Genomic DNA, 19,607 nt, shown 5'->3' on the forward strand with positions numbered 1-19,607 from the left:
TGCAACAATGACGATGTGGTAGTTGTGAAGACTGTCAATATTCAGGCATCCAGCTATTCGTTGAACAGATGTTTATTAGCGCCTGCTGTGCCAAGTGCTGCCTGGACACCGCCGACACAGCGGTCCAGCGAACAGGGCCGCGCACGATCTTACCCTCAAAAAGCCAAGAGGCGGAACGCAACTATCAGAACAGGGAGCGCCCTCCCCGTCCAGCTCTACGCCCCCACCTTAGCCCCTCCTCCCCCGGAGCCTGCAAGACTCCCGCGCCCAGGGACCAGCCTCCGGGGGCCCCGCCCCTTCGACTCTGGACACAGCCAATGAGACCTCGAGGCTGGAACTCGGGAGCAGCCCGGTGGGCGCAGCCATGTGCTGGAGGCCCCGCCCCTTCCTCTCCAGAATATTAGCCAATGAGAACAAGAGGCCAGCTCCGGGGGGCGGGCCTGGTAACGGAAAGGGGCGGGTCTTCCGGAAGCGCCTCCTCAGGCCCCTGGCCCTGGTGCAACGCCTTGGCGGAGCTGACAGAACCTGTGCCCTGGCGGAGCAGGACGTGAGTGGCTCTGACGCCCTTGTGCCGGGCCACCCTTCGGACCGGCAGAACCCCCGCATCAAGGGGCCGTCACCCCTCACCTCCACAGCCCACCCAGTCCCCTCACCCCTCACCCCAGTCTCCTCACCCCTCACCCCTCATCCTAGTCTCCTCATCTGACCCCTCACCCCAGTCTCATCACCCCTCACCCCAGTCTCCTCACCCTTCACCCCAGTCTCCTCACCCCTCACCCCAGTCTCCTCACTCCTCACCCCTCATTCCAGTCTCCTCACTCCTCACCCCTCATTCCAGTCTCCTCACCCCTCACTGCTCACTCCAGTCTCCTCACTCCTCACCCCTCACCCCAGTCTCCTCACCTGACCCCTCACCCCAGTCTCCTCACCCCTCACCCCAGTCTCCTCACTCCTCACCCCTCACCCCAGTCTCCTCACTCCTCACCCCTCACCCCAGTCTCCTCACCCTTCACCCCTCACCCCAGTCTCCTCACTCCTCACCCCTCACTCCAGTCTCCTCACTCCTCACCCCTCACCCCAGTCTCCTCACACTTCACCCCTCACTCCAGTCTGTCTCACTGCATCTTCTTTAGATGGCTGAATCTGACCCTGGGGAAAGAAACTGCGACAACATGCTGAAAATGCTGTCCGACCTGAATAAAGACTTGGAAAAGATATTGGAAGAAATGGAGAAAATCTCAGGTAGGCTGTTTTCCCAGGCAGGGTGCCTTGGCCCTTCTTTCCAGTAGCTCACATCCTCCCTATACTTTCAAGCTCAAATCAAGTGCCTTCTTACTAAGCCCTTCCCTGACCACCTCTCAACTTCTATACCATGTAACAATTGTGCCACAGAAATTGACACTTTCCACTGAATGGTGCCTTGAATTATTTTCTAGTTATTTTATGTGTTTGCATCTAATACTGCAATTGGACTGTTATCTTTTTGAGAGCAGAAATAATAACTAGGCACACACACAGTACCAGACCTAAACTCAAGTATTCAGCAAATGACAAATGATCCTATCTAATAAAAGAGTAATATGCAAATTGACCATCACCCCAACACACAAGATGGCCAGCAGGGGAGGGCAGTTGTGGGTGATCAGGCCAGCTGGGGAGGGCAGTTGGGAGGGACCACGCCTGAAAGGGAGGGCAGTTGGGGGCGATCAGGCCTGCAGGGGAGGGCAGTTAGGGGTGACCAAGCTGGCAGAGGAGGGCAATTGGGGGGGACCAGCCCTGCAGGGGAGGGAAGTTTGAGGGAACCAGGCCTGCAGGGGAGGGCAGTTGGGGGCGACCAGGCTGGCAAGGGAGGGCAGTTAGGGGTGACCGGACCAGCAGGGGAGGGCAGTTAGGAGCGACCAGGCCGGCAGGGGAGGGCAGTTAGGGGCAATCAGGCCAGCAGGGGAGCAGTTAGGCGTCAATCAGGCTGGCAGGGGAGTGGTTGGGGCAGTCAGGCAGGCAGGCAGGCAAGCGGTTGGGAGCCAGCAGCCCTGGATTGTGAGAGGGATGTCCGGGATCGGGCCTAAACCAGCAGTCGGACATCCCTTGAGGGGTCCCAGATTGGAGAGGGTGCAGGCTGAGCTGAGGGACACACTCCCCCATGCATGAATTTTGTGCACTGGGCCTCTAGTATTAACATAACATGTGTGAACAAAATTGCCTGGTAAAATGCCGTGAATCATCTAAATAAAGAGTTCAGAGTAAAAGTGCTAAGAGTGGTAAGATGCTGATGAGAGGTACAGCTCAGTGGAATAAAGCAGCAATAGAGTTGAACAAATGTTTCAATTTTTATAAAAAATATTAGTCTGTTATTTTATTCAACACTAGGGGTTCAGTGCACGAATTCGTGCACCTTGTAAGGAACTGTGGGCCGTTAGGCTGAGGTGGGCACAGGGGTGGGTCTTGGCCCATCCTCCACACTCCCGCCCAACCCCTCCTGTCGCAGACCCGCTCCCACTGCTCCCACTGATGGCACCAGCCTGCTCACACCCGCTGACAGTGTGGAGCGATTGGGACCAGCGCCAGCAGCGGGTGTGAGCAGGGTTGGCACCATCAGTGGGTGCCAGTGGCAGCTGCTGTCCCTATTGCCCCTCAGGAGCAGGGGGAGGTGGAGAAGACCTCAGGTGATTGGGCCAGCAGCCGCCACTTGCATCCACTGATGGTGCTGAGCGATCGGGGTTGGCGCTAGGCACTGGCAGTGGTTGCAAGCAGCAGCTCCAGTGCAGCTGCAGATATGAGTGGGGCTGGCACTGGCAGCAGGTACGAGGGCCAGCCAGGACCGTGGCATGGGGGAGCAAAGAATTTTCAGTAACCACCAAAGGCTCACCCCAATGACAGCGACTGGCACCCCACCTTAGTCTGGCACCCCCACTCACTTGCTCCACCATCCTGCCGCAGCCGACGCCTGTCATGTTCTGCATGCACCCCCTGATAATCAATGCACATCATAGTGACCAGTTGTTCGGTTGGTCTGCCATTTGGTCTATTTGCATATTATGGTTTTATATATATAGATGTTTCCACTAAGTGGTAACCAGCAGTGGTAGTAATACCATTATAATTTCTTTGATTTGTTCTTTACTAATTCAGAATATGTATAATTCTTATAATTTGTGAGCCTAAGTTTTGCTAGAGAAAAGCATAATGTAAAATAAATTTTAGAAATCATGCATACTCTATTCAAATGAAAACAAACTATTTTTAAAGGCATTATTTGTTTGAAAATAATCTCCATTTATTACAACAGCCTATAGAAAATTTCTACTTAGAAATGTTTGTAATATTTTTGCCTGTGTACTTGAAAATTTCTTATATTTTTTAAAACTACCTTTTTAAAAAGTTGTAGAATTCATTTTCTACTATAAGCTATGTAGTAATTCCTTCAGTCTAATTAAATATTCTCTTATTTAACAGCATTTGCTGAGCATCTACCATGTGCTATTCTAGGAATAAAAAGTTGAAGAGATGCTCCTTCATTAGTGAAGTGGATAAAAGCCAGAAATAGACATCAAGATAAATAAATATAATTTAAACATATAAATTAAACTTAAAACACAATTTTATATATAAAATCATAATCTGGCAAATGCTAATGGCATACATTGAGCACTTGGAAGGGAGCAGAGAAAAAGGAGAAGCTAACTGGGGAGGCAAGAGAGGCATTAAACAGAGCATTTGTGAGGTCAATATAATTTCTGTTTCCATATCTCCTTTATTGGTAAGTGGGGTCCCACCTGGGCTCCTCTCTACATAGACTTTTCTAAGTAGCTTCCACAGATCAATTTGACTTTTACAGGAATAATTAAGACATTTGTAACTCAAGTTGGTAACACTTTGAATCTGTGCTTCAGGGTAACACAGTGCAGATCAGAGACAGTAACTAGTGGATTCTGTGTCTTTGGTGATGGTACAAGCTTCACCCTTTCATCAAACTCTGTTTTCTTTATTTCACAGTCAGTAGATCTTTGTTATCTGCATGGATCCATCTTTTTTTATGGTCCAGCCTGTAGTGCTTTCGTGAGATTGGATTTTCTGAGCAGCAAAGGTGCTATTGGTGGTGGAGGTAGAGGCAGAGAAGGGGGCGGAGAGGGTGCAGGTGGTGATGAAGGAGAAGAAAGATGGTCAGGTGACTGTGGCGGCAAGGGAGGGCGTACGGCTCAGGATTCTCCAGAGGTTGTCAGAGCACTGGCGGGCACATTTGTAGGTTTACCACTCATGTGGCATGTTTGACCACAGGTTGTACAGGAAGAATTTCCCGAGACAGTCTTCAGTACTTCCTGAAGCCAGCATAATTCACTTTTCCTTTTTTTAAAAAATTCAATGTATTGGGGTGACATTGGTCAACATGATCATATAGGTTTCAGGTGTGGGTTTCTATGTTAAAAGATCTATATATTGCACCATGTGCCCACCACCCAAAGTGAAATCTTCTCCTGTCACCATATATTAGGAATAATTCACTTTCCAAAATGCAAAACTGTTGTTTAAGACTATGAAGTTCTCAGTGGCTAAATGGGATGGAAAGATGGTATCTTTCAATACTTCTAAACTCTGGGCTATGCAGTTTTAGCACCATTTGTATATAGACCATCGTCTATTTGTCCAGTGTTTTACTGCATCTTTGAAATTGGGAAATTTGAAATTCCAGGATGATCTCAGCCAGCTTCTGCTAAGGAGTGTGTGTATCTGTTGAAGGAATAACCACTCTTTCAGGTGAGGGTGGCAGGGTAGGGAGGTTGCAATTAGCTTGGACACAACTAATAAGTTGCTTATTAGTTGTGAGAGGCTGCTTTAAAAAAAAATTGTTTGCTTTCCGCTTTCTTCTTCATTATTTGAACTTGGGCATGACTTTAATCTAAGAGCCCAGGGAAAAGATAGAGTCCTGGCAGTAGCCTCACCCTTGCCATAAAGAAAAAATCAAAATTAAAACCTTATGGTAAAGAGACCAATTCTAACATGGTCTTTCCACACTTAGTTCTCCCTATAGCTTGTATCTTACTTTTTAATCTCAAGACTATATTATGAAGACCTTTTCTGGTATCCATGTGTACATCTTATTTACTACTTTTAACTGCACTATAATATCCCATGGAGAGCTACTACTTTTTGCTTCTCCATTCATCCTAATGATGGACACTTAGATTGCCTACAACTCTTCATCACCAAAAACAGTACTGCAGTGAACATCTTCATACATCATGCCCATGGATCAATACTTTTAGGGGACACTACCAGATAACCTCACAGAATGTCTGATTCAGAACTTACTTCCACCAGCAGTGCCTAGGGGTTCTTAGATACCACAAGCTCACAAACACTTGATATTATCCAGCTTTCTAATTTTGCCAGTATAATGCGTGTAAAATGATAGCTGAGTGTTTTCATTTTTATTTCTCTGATGAATTCCAGACTCTTCTCATATGCTTGTTAGTCTTTTGGGTTTCCTCTTATGGAACATAAGAAATAGTATACCGTAAATACTTAAAAATATGGACACTGGTGCTTGATTACCTGGGTCAAATGCTGCCTGTGCCACTTATTAGTTGTGTAATCTGGCTAATTCCACTTCTGAAAAGTAAAGATAATTATACTAGTAGTATCTACAGCTTAAATTTAAATAATTTTTTATTAAGGTGAAATGTACATAACATAAAATTAACCTGTTTAAGTATAAATTTGATGAAATTTAATATATTCACAATGTTATGCAGCCACCAACTCTGTCTGGTTCCAAAACATTTTCATCACCCATAAAGGATGCTCTGTACCCATTAAGTGGTCGTTCTCATACCTCTCTATCCTTGGCCCCTGGCAACCACCAGTCTGTTTTTACTTTCTATGAATTTACCTATTTTGGATACTTCATATAAATGATTCATATAATAGTATGTGACACTTTGTTTCTGGCTTCTTTGACTTAGTGTAACATTTTCGAGGTTCATTTCTATTTTAGCATGTATTAGTACTTTACTCCTTTATATCCACGAATAATATTCCATTGTATGAATGTCATATTTTTAATTATTCATTCATCCATTGATGGATATGTCCACCTTTTAGCTATTGTGAATAGTGCTGCTATGAACACATGTGTACAAGTATTTGTTTTGAGTACCTGGTTTGCAATTGTTTGGTGTATTACCTAGGAGTAGAATTGCTAGGTCATATGGTAATTGTATGTTTAGCTTTCTAAGGAATGTCAAACTGTTTTACACAATGGTGCACCATTTCATAATCCCTCCAGCAGTATACAAGATTTCTCCACTTCCTTGCTAATACTTGTTATTTTCCAGGGTTTTTTTTTTAATTATTGAATTTCCTGTCTTATCAATTTGAAGTCGTTTCTTATATATTCTTGATATTAACCCATTATCAGCTTTATGCACTGTAAATTTCTTATATTCTACCATTTTTATGAAAACTCTGTCCATATTGTCCTTAGTTTTAAAAATTTTATAAAAATAAATCCACCAAATTTTGCCTTATGGTTTGTGGTTTTTAAGAAGTCCCTACACCTGCTAAATTTTGATCTATAAATGTTATTTGTACCTTTCATACTTATATCTTTAGTATATCTGGAGTACACTATCCTTTTTTCATTGATTTTGTGTGTGTGTGTGTTATTTCATCATGTGCTAAATTCCCATATATACTTAGGTCTATCTCTGAGCTTACTTTTTTCTTCCATTGGTCTATTTGTCTGTACCACACTATTTTTAAAATAGGAATTTATAAGTTGTCTTGATATCTAATAGGGCATATTCCCCCTTTTAACTTTTATTTTTTAAGATTGACTTAGTTTTTAAATCTTTATTTTTTCACACTAGAGACACAGTGCACGAAATTTCATGCATGGTTAGGGTCCTTAGCCGCTGCTGGCTGCCAGCTACCGGCTGCCGGCTGCCGGCTGCCGGCCGGGGCCACCCTTGCCCCGGCTGCCTGCCACCACCACTAGCCGGGGAGGGGCCATGGATGGTTGGCCAGTTGGCCTCATCTTTGGTCAAACTCCCAGTTGAACTCCCAATTGAGGGGACAATTTGCATATTAGGCTTTTATTATATAGGATACATTTTTATAATTTATAAATACTGATAGTTTTACCTTCCAATCCTTACACCATTTATTTCGTTTTTTTCTATTCCATTTACCAGCATATCCAATAACAGTAATATTAGTAGAAGCACCCTTGTTTGATACCAGTCTTATAGGGAATGTATCCACAGTTTCTCCATTACGTATGAGTTTGCCATAAGTTTTTGGTATATCACCTTTAGTAAGTTAAAGATGTCTCCTTCTCTTCCTAATTTGTTAGAGTTTTGATTGTTTAAAATCACAAATAGGTATTATTAAACTTTATTACCTGCCTTTTTTGCATTGAGATATTTCTATTATTTCCCTCTTTTTATAAATGTGGTTAATTATAGTGATTGAATTTCTGATATTTAAGCATCCTTGAATTTCTTTCACAAATCCTGCTTAATCATAACATAATATCTTAGTACACTGTTAGATTTCATTAGCTCATGTTATATTTAGGATTTCACATCTATATTCATGTGAGGTAGGCCTATAATTTTTCTCATGTTGTCTTTGGTTTTGGAATAAACCAGCTTAGAGAAAATTACGTATTTACTAGAGGCCCAGTGCATGGATTCGTGCACATTGAAAGGAAATTAATTAGAAGAAATATTTTAGAGGCCAGGGAGGGATCGCAGGAGGGTGGCTCCAGGGAGTGTCCAGCCTCTCTCGTCCAGTCCTGATCGGCTGGACCCCAGCAGCAAGCTAACCTACCAGTCAGAGCCTCTGCCCCCTGGTGGTTAGTGCACATCATAGCGACTGGTTGAACGGTCGAATAAACAGTCAAACACTTAGCATATTAAGCTTTTATTATATAGGATTTTTTCTTATCTCTATTCTCAATTTTTCTGCTATATAAGTGGAATGCCACTAGGAAACGCTTTTCTTAAAAAATTACACCAGCCCATATAGTGAGATTATTAGTCTTCCTTCTTTTCCTAATTTTTTGAATTACTTGTATTAGATAAGCATTAACTGTTCTTTAAAAATTTGGTAGAATTTCACCCATTTACATTTTAAAACGTTGCTTGGTCTGTTTTGCCAATTATTTGAATTAGCTTGTGGCCTGTGACCTCCAGGCTTGTCATCATCCCATTTCCTGGTCAGCTAGCCCTCTTATCTCATTCCCTGTGCTCTCTGTCTTCCAATTCTACTTTCCAGACTCCCAAAGCAAATCCACTTACTGTATCACTAGTTAGTTCTCCTCTCTCCTAAACAGATTTTTGGGACACTATCCTCATCCTTTACTAAATTCTGCATCTAGGTGCTGTCCACCAGTGGTCATTGGTGCCAATTCAAACGCTAACAGGAATCCCCAATTTGGAGTGAAGAAGGAAACTTTCTTTGGTGCAAACAGCTGCAGGGTAATACAGCGTGACTATGAACACAGTACTGCTGTGGAACAGCTCCACAGACTGCGTCACAGCTGCCCTGGGCCAGGCCTCTCTTCAGCAAGGAAGCTCTGCAGTGAGGTGGTGTTCAGGGGCAGTCTTTGGTAGGCTGGGAGCTGGCTTATATAGACAGAAGTCCCAGCCCCTCGTCTCTGATTGGTCAGAATAGAGCTGCTCCAATTGGTCTGAGCTGCACAGCTCTGATTGGATTGGGAAAGCCTCAGTCCTAATGGTTGAAATAGGATTCCAGGAACTCCTTTATAAGGGCTGGTTCAGCTAGCAGCAATACCATGCAGGCAGGCAGGCAGTTCAGTGCAGAGGCTTCTCCTTGACTTGAGAACCCTTCTATGCAGAATTCTATGCAGAAATGGCTGCTAGGCTCTGCTTTTTTTTTTTTTTTTTTTTTTTTTTTTTTTTGCCCAGGTAGCCACCAGGAGCAGTTCTTGGTCCTCGGAGTTCACAGCATACAACTTGACCATTGTTTCTTAATTTCCGTGCAAGGACCTTGGCTTTACCCAGTGGGTTTTCTTTCTTTTTTTTTTTTCTTTTTTTAATATATTTTATTGATTTTTTACAGAGAGGAAGGGAGAGGGATAGAGAGCCAGAAACATCGATGAGAGAGAAACATCGATCAGCTGCCTCCTGCACGCCCCCCACTGGGGATGTGCCCGCAACCAAGGTACATGCCCTTGACCGGAGTCGAACCTGGGACCCTTGAGTCCACAGGCCAATGCTCTATCCACTGAGCGAAACCGGTTCTGGCATACCCAGTGGGTTTTCAAAGTGTACAGGCAAGTTCTGATTAGCCTCTCAGAATACCTGCTGTTCAGGCCCCACCACTGATTATGACCTTGGCTTTGCTACTGCACAATCCTTACCAAAAAACCCCAGAGGGGGCCTGCCCTCACTACCTGACTTGTAATATGACTCCTCCTACCCCATTTCTCTATCACAACACATACTACTTATTTCCTTCATAGCACCTTTCACAATTTGAAATTGTCTTGTATGTTTATCTGTCTCCTCCCACTGCAACTAGTATAGATAGATACTGCATGAGGGTAGGGGGTGTCTATCCTCTGTACAGCTTTATTGTCATGGCTGCCTGATAAAATGCCAGCATAAAGGAGGTGCTCAATAAATACTGAATGAATGAAAACTTGAGACATATATTGCTTGAGAGTGTTCTGGTGATTGAGTTCTGTTCTATGTATTCTATATACTTTTTCTTGGATCAAATCAGAAGAGAGCTGTGCACTTGCTGTTGTGTTTTGGAGTCTCACTGAAGTGCCTTTTCTGAACTGTGCTTTGTTGCTATGCCACTAGCTTTCTTTCACCTGTGATTACAATTATAGTCCTGGAAGAATACCTTGTGTTTAAAGTAGGATGTCATCAAGGGCATTTTCAACTACATTACACTTCTCATAAAATATACCTATAGGACAGTTTTTTTTTCTTAGGATAAAAGATTCTTATACAGTGAGTTTGTTTTTATTTTATGGTCACTGAGTCTTGTAACTGAGCATGTTTCCTTTTCTGCTTTGGCCTTAGGAAACTCAGCTGGAATTCCAGCTGCATTATAGGATTATATGAGATTCATTTCTGTGAGCATTTTTTTATCTTGAATTTTAATTTCTTACCTACCCTAACTCTTTGCCCTAACTACCTCAATTATTTATTTTATAGTAAAAGTTCCTTCTTTCTTGAGCACATAAAATGTGCTAGGCAGTTTACTTAATCTTCAAGGGGAGCCATGAGATTGGGACGTTGTCAGACCCTTACAGATGAGAAGGCTGAGGTGAACAAGTTTAAGTCGCTTGTAGGCTCCACAGCCAGCAAGTGGAGAGTTGGAATAAAACTCTGACTCTCAGTTCATGTTCCACCTGCTGTCCAGTTGGTCTGAAAGAATGGTCAGCAGCCTCCCCAAACACCAAAATTATCCAGATGCTTGTTAAGATGCAGGTCCCTGGGCACCATTCCCAACTTGCTAGATAGAACCTTTGAGTTGTAGGAGGGGCCAGCAGTCTACATCTTAACAGGTGTCCCAAGGAACTCCCATGCTTCCGAAAGTTCAAGAATTCCTGCACTTGCTGTACAGTCATAGCCCTCTGTCTGTTGAGATACTGCGCACACCTTTTCTAACAATTCTTCCTGTCATGCAGAAGGGCTAGGACCCTCGTTCTTTGTAGTTCTCGAGGGCAGAGCCATACTAATGGGGTGGGTACTACAGAGAAAAGGGGGCGGAGTTTCTGTACAAGCAGCACATGTTCACCTGTAGGCCCGGGGACACTGCCCTCAAGTTGCTCTTAAAGGGAAAGGGCAAGGAAGTCGGTCAGTGTAGTGTGAGCACCAGAGGACACCTAATGTGGGGTGCAGCAAACCTTCCCAGAAGGAGAAGCTCTGGACTGGCCTTTTAATTAAAGCACAGAGATGCCTGGGTGGAGGTGGACAGGCATTCAGGCCACTGAGCATGAGGTAACATGAGACTCAGGACCTTGCAGGAGTGGGAGTGGTCAGCCATACCTGAGCCTGTGAGCTTGGTGGGTGTTAAGACTTCTTAAGGGTCACCCTTCAGCCACTAGCTGTGAACTGTGGCTAGGTAACGGTCTTTGTTTGCTCTCATTTTTCCTAGCATTTCATATCAGACTGGCCTGCAGCCTTTTAGTGTCATGGCTGATATATCCAGAAGTTAAGACTTGTGTGAGATTAGGGAAGTTTCATTACTGCTCTGTGAAGGGAGTAGTTTTAATCAGGGGGGTGGGGGTGGGAGGTTGTGGGCCCTGTATCAAGTGGCTGCCCACCTTTCTCTCCTTAGAATAGTTGGATCACTCAGCCTGGTATGGTCCCTGGGGTGCTCCGGCACCACAGCCCCATCCTGGGGCCTGACCAGGCCTGTCTGGTTGTTGCAGTGCAAGCCACATGGATGGCCTACGACATGGTGGTGATACGCACCAACCCCGCCCTGGCAGAGTCCATGCGCCGGCTGGAGGACGCCTTCCTCAACTGCAAGGAAGAGATGGAGAAGAACTGGCAAGAGCTGCTCAGTGAGACCAAGCGCACGCAGTAGGCCCCCGACCCCACCCTGCAGCCACCACGCTGGGCCTGTCTGTGTGCAGAGCCACAGCGGGTGGAGCCTTCTCTGCCTGGCAAAGAAACAGTGACCCAAACACACAGCTGCATGCATTGCACCTGTTTCTCAATAAACTTATTTTCAAGCACATCCTGAGGACTCCTTTCTGCCCCCCCCCCCCAGTTCCATGTGAAACCTTGTGAACAAAATGTGAGGAGTGGAAGATGCAGATGCTGCCAATGAATGAAGCATATGTAGTGACAAGCATAGAATAAAAAGCAAAAAGGGCCAGCCAGGGACAAACCAGGTCAGAGGGTGGGACGGGCTGCCGTATTCAGATTTATTTTCCTTCCTGTGGAGGGTTCCAAAGTGGGCTGTGCCAGGTGCTCATATATGTGACCTATGTTCTCAGAATTCCCCTGAGTGACATGTCCATTATCCCCACTTCACAGGTGAGAAGACAGATGTCTCGCCCAAGTCCCACAGCTAATAAGGGGCAGAGCTGGGGTGCGCCCAGGTCTCATGTAAGAAGAGAGTTAGTGGGAGGTGGGATGGGAAATGGAGGGGCTGAGCAGGTGGGAGAGACCCCACAAGGCTGCAGAAGGACATGAGCCCCAGCAGTCCTGGTCTAGGCTGGGGTTATGGGTAGGGGCTCCAGACAGCAGAGCAGTGTCACAGACAAGGGTTTCAGACAAAGGGGACCTAAGAGTTGTTTCTGGGAACAGCCAAGCCAGGTTCCCCAAGGCCTCAGGACGGGCAGAAAATCCCAGAGGCTAGAACGTTTTTCTGGAGACATTTGTTCCCTGTTCCCTCTTCCAGCCCCTCATGGGCCTCTTGCCTAGCTGGGAGCCCTAGGGAAGCCATCTCCTTCCTGGGCTCAGCAGTTGCCGACTCCTCAGCCAGCCAAGTCCAGGTTCATGGGGACCCCGGGGTCCCTGGCAGATTATTTCCAGGCAGTGTGGTTGGTGCTGTGACAGGAACCTGGCCGGTGGGAGTCCTTTGCCCCGAGGAGGGTTCCTGAGAGCAAGCTGAGGCACTGGAGCAAGGACTCAATAATAAAGCAGGAGGCACGTGAGTGTGGTAGGGACGCCCGCCACCAGCTTCCAGGTACAGGGAGCCTGGCTCTTGCAGGAGGGGAAGGAGGGCCAGACATGAGGCTCATTATAACAGAAAAGGAAAGTTGTCCCAGAAAGAAGAGCAGCCCCTTTCCCCTGCCCCACCTGCCTCACAGCCTGGCCCAGAGTCTGCCTGAAGAGGGGCACGGCAGTCCTGGCACAGCTCAGAGGGAAGTCTGTAGTGGGTCCGAGGCGGGCAGAGTCAGGATGAAGGGACAGAGGACCCCTTTACTGCCCAGGGGGAAAGGCTGCAGCTCCTTGGCCTGGAACTGGGCCGTCCCCTCGGAGACCGTGAAGGTGGCCGTGACCTGGTGGTTGAGGCAGTAGATGGTGTTGCCCAGCACGGTGCAGCGCAGCGGGACAGGGTCCGGCAGGGGCAAGGGGGCGGCCCTGCTCCAGGAGCCTGTCACGGTGTTGTAGCGCATCACGGCGGCACCCACCCCCCGCAGCAGGTCAAAGCGGTACAGGAAGCCCCCCAGTGCCACCATGTCGCTGGAACGCCGGTGGCTGGCGCTGTAGGGGCACTCCTCCCAAGCATCCTTCACCGGGCTGTACCTGAGCAGGCGGTAGAAGAGGTGGCCCCCAGTGACATAGATGTCCCCACGGCAGGCCACAGCCTCGTGAGCCACAGGGAAGGTGCCTGCGGGGAGGGGCGCACGTGAGGTCCAGGTGTCTGTGCGGGGGTCGTAGCGCTCCATGCTGTACAAGCACTCGCCACCGATGGCGTAGAGCAGCCCATCCAGGGCCACCAGTTTGAGCTGGGCCCGGGCCTGCTGCATGGGCCGCACCTGGCTCCAGATGTTGGTCAGAGGGTTGTAGCAGAAGACCTCATTGGAACAGATGGCCTTGGAGCCGGAGCCACGGATGCCCCCTGCCAGGAACAAGTAGTTGTGCATGGTGCAGAGGCCACAGCCCCGCAGCGGGGCCTCCTCCGGCACCTGGGTCAGGAGCCGCCAGGTGTTCTCTTGGGGGTTGAACACATGCAGGTGCGATGGAGGAGGCAGGGGCGCAGGACCTGTGGCAGGAGCCTCTTCCACTCGAGGGCCCCTTGTGAGCCCTGAACGGCTCACCTGGTAGAGGCTGGGCAGCACGAGGACCCCCAGCACAGCCTGGCCCCTGCCAGTTCGAAGGCTCAGGATGCGCTCCCGGTCGGCCGCACTCAGCTGCCGGTAGAGGTTCGGATCGCCCAGCACGTGCAGCAGATTGTCACTCATCAAAGCATAGGTCTCCTGGGCCAGGACGGGCTGCCCGTGCTGCTGGGCAAAGGCCAGGACATCCAGGCAGCTGCCCAGGTCCAGCCGCCGCTGCAGAGCTGCTGCCGAAGCCGGCTCCCGGGCAGGGGAGCTGGGCCTCCGGGGCCCCTCCACCACCCCCCAGGTCCCAGGCCTCTGCAGAAACACCATGAGTTTGCGGGCCTCTTTCTGCTCCTCTGTGAGGACCTCCCTGCTGCCCGCAGGGCTGGGCCTCTTCCCTGGCGCCTCTCCTGGGGCCGCCTGGCTGACCTTCAGCTCAGAGCTCTTGGCTAGTTCACACACGCTGAGTTTCCGTGGCCTGGGGACAGGCTGTGGGTCCCGCCTGGCAGAGGGAATGGGTGCAGGGCCAGGCTTCCTCTGCTCCGACAGCGACAGCGGAGCTGGGGCCCTGGGCACAGCAGCCTCGTTAGCCTCAGCGCTTCTGGGCTGCGGCTGACATCCTGCCTCAGCCAGGCCCCCTGTGCCAGCCCCTGTAGCCACCCCAGCTGGGGAGCCGTGCCTGTCCTTGAGACTAGGGATGGCCCCTTCAGGGAGAGGACCAGACTCCCTGTTCTCCGAGGCTGTGGAAGTGCAGGGCTCTCTAGGGCTCTCTGGAGCTGCCCTTAGGGCTGTCCCTTGGGGCCTCTCTAGCCTGGGGAAGGGGTGACTCCTAAGAACCATTGAAATAAGATTTCCCCAGCTAGTTGAGATCTGCCCCTCCTGGTTGCCCTTGCGAAGAGTCACACTAGGCTCCTGACTTGGAGGCTTTGACTTACTTGTGGGGACTGGGGCTGGGGCTGAGGCTAGGGCAGGGCCTTGGGCTTGGATTTGGGCTTGGGCTTGGGCAGGGATTGGGGCTTGAGTTGGGGCTGGGGCAGGGGTTACAGCTGGGGCAGGGGCTGGGGCTGGGGTTGCAGCAGGGGCTGGGGTACGGGTTGGGGCTGAGGCAGAGGCTGGGGCTGGGGCAGGGGCTTGGGTAGGGGCTGGGGCTGAGGCAGGGGCTGGGGTAGGGGCTGGGGTAGGGGCTGGGGCTAGGGCAGGGGCTGGGGCAGGGGCTGGGGTAGGGGTTGGGGTTGGGGCAGGGGTTGCAGCTGGTACTGGGGCAGGGGTTGTAGCTGGGGCAGGGGTTGCAACAGGGGCAGGAACTGAGGTGGGAGCTAGGAATGCAACAGCAACTGGGGCTGTGGCTACAGCTGGGACAGGGGTTGGGTCAGGGGCTCGGGCTGTAGCTACAGCTGTGGCTGGGGTTGCAGCTGGGGCCGGAGCTTGGGTTGGAGATGCAGCTGGGGCAGTGGCTGGAGCTACTGCTGTGGCTGCGACTGGGGCTGGAGCTGGGGCTGTGGCTGGGGATGCAGCTGGGGCTGTACCTGGGGATGCAGCTGGGGCTGTGGCTGGGGATGCAGCTGGGGCCAGAGCTGGGGCTGGGGATGCAGCTGGGGCTGGGGATGGAGCTGAGGCTGAGGCTGGGGATGCAGCTGGGGCTGAGGCTGGGGATGCAGCTGGGGCTGAGGCTGGAGATGCAGCTGGGGCTGCAGCTGGGGCTGAGGCTGGAGATGCAGCTGGGGCTGCAGCTGGGGCTGGGGATACAGCTGGGGCTGAGGCTGGGGATGCAGCTGGGGCTGGGGATGCTGCTGGGGCTAGGGCTGGGGGTGCAGCTGGGGCAGGGGATGCAGCTGGGGCTGGGGCAGGGGATGCAGCTGGGGCTGGGGCTGGGGCAGGGGATGCAGCTGTGGCTGCGGCTGGGGATGCAGCTGGGGCTGGAGCTGGGGCTGGGGCTGGGGATGCAGCTGGGGCTGGGGCTGGGGCTGGGGATGCAGCTGGGGCAGGGGATGCAGCTGGGGCTGGGGATGCAGCTGGGGCAGGGGATGCAGCTAGGGCTGGGGATGCAGCTGGGGCAGGGGATGCAGCTGGGGCTGGGGCTGGGGCTGGGGATGCAGCTGGGGCAGGGGATGCAGCTGGGGCTGGGGATGCAGCTGGGGCAGGGGATGCAGCTAGGGCTGGGGATGCAGCTGGGGCAGGGGATGCAGCTGGGGCTGGGGCTGGGGCTGGGGCTGGGGATGGGGATGGGGATGCAGCTGGGGCTGGGGCTGGCACTGCTCTGAGATTTTCATCCTTGGCAGGACCCTGGTCAACTCTGAGGAGCAAAGAGTGTGAAGGAGAGGAGATCAGACGAGTCGGGGCTGCAGGTAAGAGACCTGGGTTGGGAAGTGCTTCGGTCAGGGAAGCTGAGGGAGAGAGGGGCTCAGGCATGAGTAGGGGGGGTGTGGCTGAGGGATGCGGGGAGGGGACACAACTGAGGCCGTCTGTGGCTGGCGTCCCTGTGTCCAGACAGCCAGCCACCTGTCCACTGCCCGGCTCCCCCTGGCCTCGCCCGGATCCTCTCCCTTTCCCGACACTGCGGGCCCCTTGCTTTTCTGTCCTGCCTGAATCTGAGCGGAAGAAAGAGTGGTCTCCAGAGCCGTTCACCCCAGCCTTTCCCATAGTGCAGATCACTGTGGTCCCCTCTTGGGACAAGAGTGGGCGTCCCCACTGCTGCCCCTCTGGCCGTGGTTCTATGAAGCCTTGGGTCTGGCTGAAGCTCTTGGTGACAAGGACCTCCCTCCTTGCCCAGGGCCAGCCTTCCACAGAGGCTGAGGACCCCTGAGACTCCCCGGGAGCCCAGGGCCCACCTTCCCTGCTCTCACCAGGTTTGGTCCCTGAATCCAGAGCTAAAACGTGGTCTGGCTGGGGGCTGCTCTTCCCGCACCCCCTCTCTGAGCCATCTGTCAGATGTCCAGTCTGCACAGAGTCTGGTGGGGGAAGCTCATGGCGGTAGCGGGGCCTCTGGGCACCTGCAGGGAAGGTGCTGGCTGCATCCACAGCGTCCCACACACTCACCACCGCACCCAGGCGCAGGGGGTCCAGCTTTGGGAGGCGCCGGGTTCTCTCTCCTGAGCTGTCATCCACCTGCCACCGCCGGCTGCCTGACCGCCTCCCCAGTGAGCCAGGCGGCCCCGCTCCGTGTTTCCAGGAGCCGGTGTCCTGTTCCACCGTGTGGATCGGGGCCGGGTGAGCGGGCGCCTTGGCTGCGAGGCCTCCTGCCTCCGCCTGCACCTCCATGTCTCTGTCCCGACTCGGAGGAGTGAAGTGTATCAGGAGCGGGGCAGGCGTCCCCCCTGCTTTGCTCCTACCCCGGAGGGCAGCACCCGGCCTGGGCGTCTGCTTGCCTGCACCTCGGGAGACTTCAGGGCTGGCGTTGCCATGCTGCTGTCCCAAGGCCCCTCCACTGGCCGCCTCGCTGGGTGTCTTGGGTGGAGCTGCGGCCGTGGCAGTCAGATCTTCACTTCCGTGGGGCTGGTGGTCCTGGGCACTTGCTGTAGCTGGACTCGCCTGGCTAGGTCCTGGAGGCTCTGGCTTCCTCTGCCCGGAGCTGTGTCCCTCGATGCCACCACTGACCTTGGACTTTGGGGTCAGGGCTGGCCCAGCTCCTCCCGCCTGAGAAGGCTGGGCACTGGGGCCGGTGGATGCTGGTCCTGCTGCCTCCTGGTCCTGCCCAGAGCCAAACCAGTGCAGGGCCAGGGCCGTGGCAGCCACGACAGCCAGCGCCAACAGGGTGAGCACAGCACTGTCCCAGTCATCGTCCCCGTCCCCGTCCCAGCCCCAGCCGGGGCCACCAGGTTCTAAGGCACCCTGGATCATGGTGCTGGGCCACCTGGGAGCAGGCTGGAAGCTGTGTGTGCCTCGCAAAGCCAGTCCTCCACTCAGGCCTGTCCTCCTGAAGATGGCATCAGCGGTGTGCCCCGCCCAGTTAAGGTGGCCCTGGACTGGGAGGGGTGGCTCTCTGTGCCTGTACCTGGGCTTAGGGGCTTGTCAGCAGGACCCAGCTGGAGGTACCAGGAGACAATTAGCAACAGCTCCAGGGGCCTCTCCAGGCCCCCCACCCAGCTCCAGCCCCCATGTTCCAGAAGCTCCAATGGCAAGCAGCGTACCTCAATACGGTTCCAGCATCCCAGCCAGCCTGCTTCTGCCTCATAGACCCTCGTGCCCCAAACCCAACCCACATCCCAGTGCCCCTCCTCTGAGCCTGGGTCCAGCCTCAGGGGGCTCTAGCAGGGAACAGTTACCCATAGGGAGATGTTATCTGTAGTTTTAGCAACACGATGCAGCCCTGATAAAATTACCAGAAACTCGAGAAGACGATTCCACTGTAGGCCAGTGGGGGATGGGTGGTAGTAGGGCCATAGCCTTGGTGCCAAGCCACAGGCTGGTCTCAGACTAAGGAGGGAGGGTGTGGGTCCAGCACAGAGAAGGCTAAGCCTGCTCCAGAGGGGCAGCCTCCGACCTCTGCACTTCAAGGTGCGCAGAGGGGGCTGGCACTGTTCTCTCCCAGGAAACTTCGGGGCTCAGGAGGGGGCCCCTCACCCTCCCCTCTACCAGCCTCGGGACTTTCTCTTGCCTGAGCTCAGCAGACACTGAATAGTTTTCAAAAGCAATTTTCTAAGTTGTCAAGAGAAAAAAAGTGATTTAAATAAAGAAAACCCAGAAGTTTGTATTTCCCTTTATTTGGCCGGAATGATTACAGCCCACCCAGCCCTTCTAGAGTCCCCTGCACCTCCAGTGTCTTGCCTGCCCAACTGCTGCTCTCGCCAGGCCCTGGAGCACTGAGACCAGGCTGATGCCACTCCTGTTACCTACTGTCATCATCCAGCCCCGAGATCCCCCAGAAACCTTCCTCCCGCCCTGGGTGCTCCATCAGCCTGACCCCTGGGTGTCCTGTCTCAATCCAACCTTCCCTTGTCCTGGCTGAATCACTCCACTCCCCCCTTCAGCACTGGGACTCAGGCCCCCCCAGGCCGGCGGGCAGAGGCTCCCGCTGGGCAGGCAGCTTGCCTCCCCTCTGGGCCTGGTTTCTCAGGGAAAGAGCTTTGCCTCTTCCATCTGCTTCTCACTTAAGCTGATCTCAGGTGTAAATCTTAAGACGGTGCCAGGTGGGGCCCAGACATGAAAAAGGGACTGAAGTCCCTGGTACAGAGCAGGGCCCCCCACAACGTGTATTTGTTCCTTCTTCTGGGACAGGGGACTTCTCCCTGGCCTCAAAGAGGTGGCCAAGATGCGTCCCTGGCACCCAGCCTGGGCTCCGCTGAGCCTCAGGTATCTCACCCATCAGGTTGCCTCACAGCTCCCCGAGCATATTAGATGTCAGCAAGAGGGTGGAAGGTGGGCCCAGGCCTTAAGGTGGCCCTCAGGTGGGGGCAGGCCCCCTGGACACGGCCCTTATTCTCTGTCCTGTTTCCAGGCTCTGCCTCTTGGTTCAGTTTGGGATCGAAAGACCTTGAGAGGATGTAGATGACATCCTTACATGCACCCCATCAGGCACCTCCACCCAGCTTCTTAAGACCCCTGTCGCAGGTCTGAGCTGCAGGCTACTTCAGAGAACAGGAGAGGTGTCCACCAAGTGATCCCTTCAGACGCCGAGGCGGGGAGGCACCGAGCACAGGAAATCATCGCTACCAACTTCGCAAGGTGCTGAGGACCACGATGGGTCCTGGAGATACAGCAGTGACCAAGGAAGGGTCTAGTCCAGGGGTGGGCAAACTTTTTGACTCGAGGGCCACAATGGGTTCTTAAACTGGACCGGAGGGCCGGAACAAAAGCATGGATGGAGTGTTTGTGTGAACTAATATAAATTCAAAGTAAACATCAT

At 52.0% G+C, this 19,607-nt stretch overlaps 2 protein-coding genes and 1 pseudogene across 2 annotated transcripts; 1 reads left to right on the top strand and 2 right to left on the bottom strand.

Moving 5' to 3' along the window:
* The first annotated feature begins 1,063 nt into the window (after window positions 1-1,063).
* SYCE3 (synaptonemal complex central element protein 3) lies at window positions 1,064-11,668 on the top strand. The gene is made up of 2 exons (XM_036311358.1): window positions 1,064-1,242; window positions 11,417-11,668. Exons 1-2 carry the CDS (start codon window positions 1,134-1,136, stop codon window positions 11,572-11,574), a joined length of 267 nt encoding a protein of 88 aa, XP_036167251.1. The 5' UTR covers window positions 1,064-1,133; the 3' UTR covers window positions 11,575-11,668.
* On the bottom strand, window positions 2,725-5,236 carry LOC118657402 (annotated as a pseudogene).
* A 255-nt stretch (window positions 11,669-11,923) lies between the features above and the next one.
* Window positions 11,924-17,602, bottom strand: KLHDC7B (kelch domain containing 7B). Its single transcript, XM_036311264.1, has 4 exons — window positions 16,609-17,602; window positions 15,670-15,951; window positions 14,909-15,045; window positions 11,924-14,653 (listed from the first exon to the last, which is right to left on the bottom strand). The coding sequence occupies exons 1-4, from the start codon at window positions 17,600-17,602 to the stop codon at window positions 12,857-12,859; spliced, it is 3,210 nt and encodes a 1,069-aa protein (XP_036167157.1). The 3' UTR covers window positions 11,924-12,856.
* Between the last annotated feature and the right edge of the window lie 2,005 nt (window positions 17,603-19,607).

The sequence above is a fragment of the Myotis myotis genome, unplaced genomic scaffold (genome assembly GCF_014108235.1).
Source record: "Myotis myotis isolate mMyoMyo1 unplaced genomic scaffold, mMyoMyo1.p scaffold_m19_p_54, whole genome shotgun sequence".
Classification (NCBI taxonomy): domain Eukaryota; kingdom Metazoa; phylum Chordata; class Mammalia; order Chiroptera; family Vespertilionidae; genus Myotis; species Myotis myotis.

What these genes read in the sequence shown, in the direction of transcription:
- SYCE3 (XM_036311358.1), top strand. Translation starts at nt 1,134, where the DNA reads ATGGCTGAATCTGACCCTGGGGAAAGAAACTGCGACAACATGCTGAAA. An exon ending in AGAAATGGAGAAAATCTCAG is followed by an intron (nt 1,243 to 11,416) that starts GTAGGCTGTTTT and finishes TGGTTGTTGCAG; the next exon opens with TGCAAGCCACATGGATGGCC.
- KLHDC7B (XM_036311264.1), bottom strand. Translation starts at nt 17,602, where the DNA reads ATGATCCAGGGTGCCTTAGAACCTGGTGGCCCCGGCTGGGGCTGGGAC. An exon ending in AGCTCCAGCCCCAGCTGCAT is followed by an intron (nt 15,046 to 15,669) that starts CCCCAGCCGCAG and finishes TTGCAACCCCTG; the next exon opens with CCCCAGCTACAACCCCTGCC. An exon ending in CAGCCCCTGCCTCAGCCCCA is followed by an intron (nt 14,654 to 14,908) that starts GCCCCTACCCAA and finishes ACTCTTCGCAAG; the next exon opens with GGCAACCAGGAGGGGCAGAT.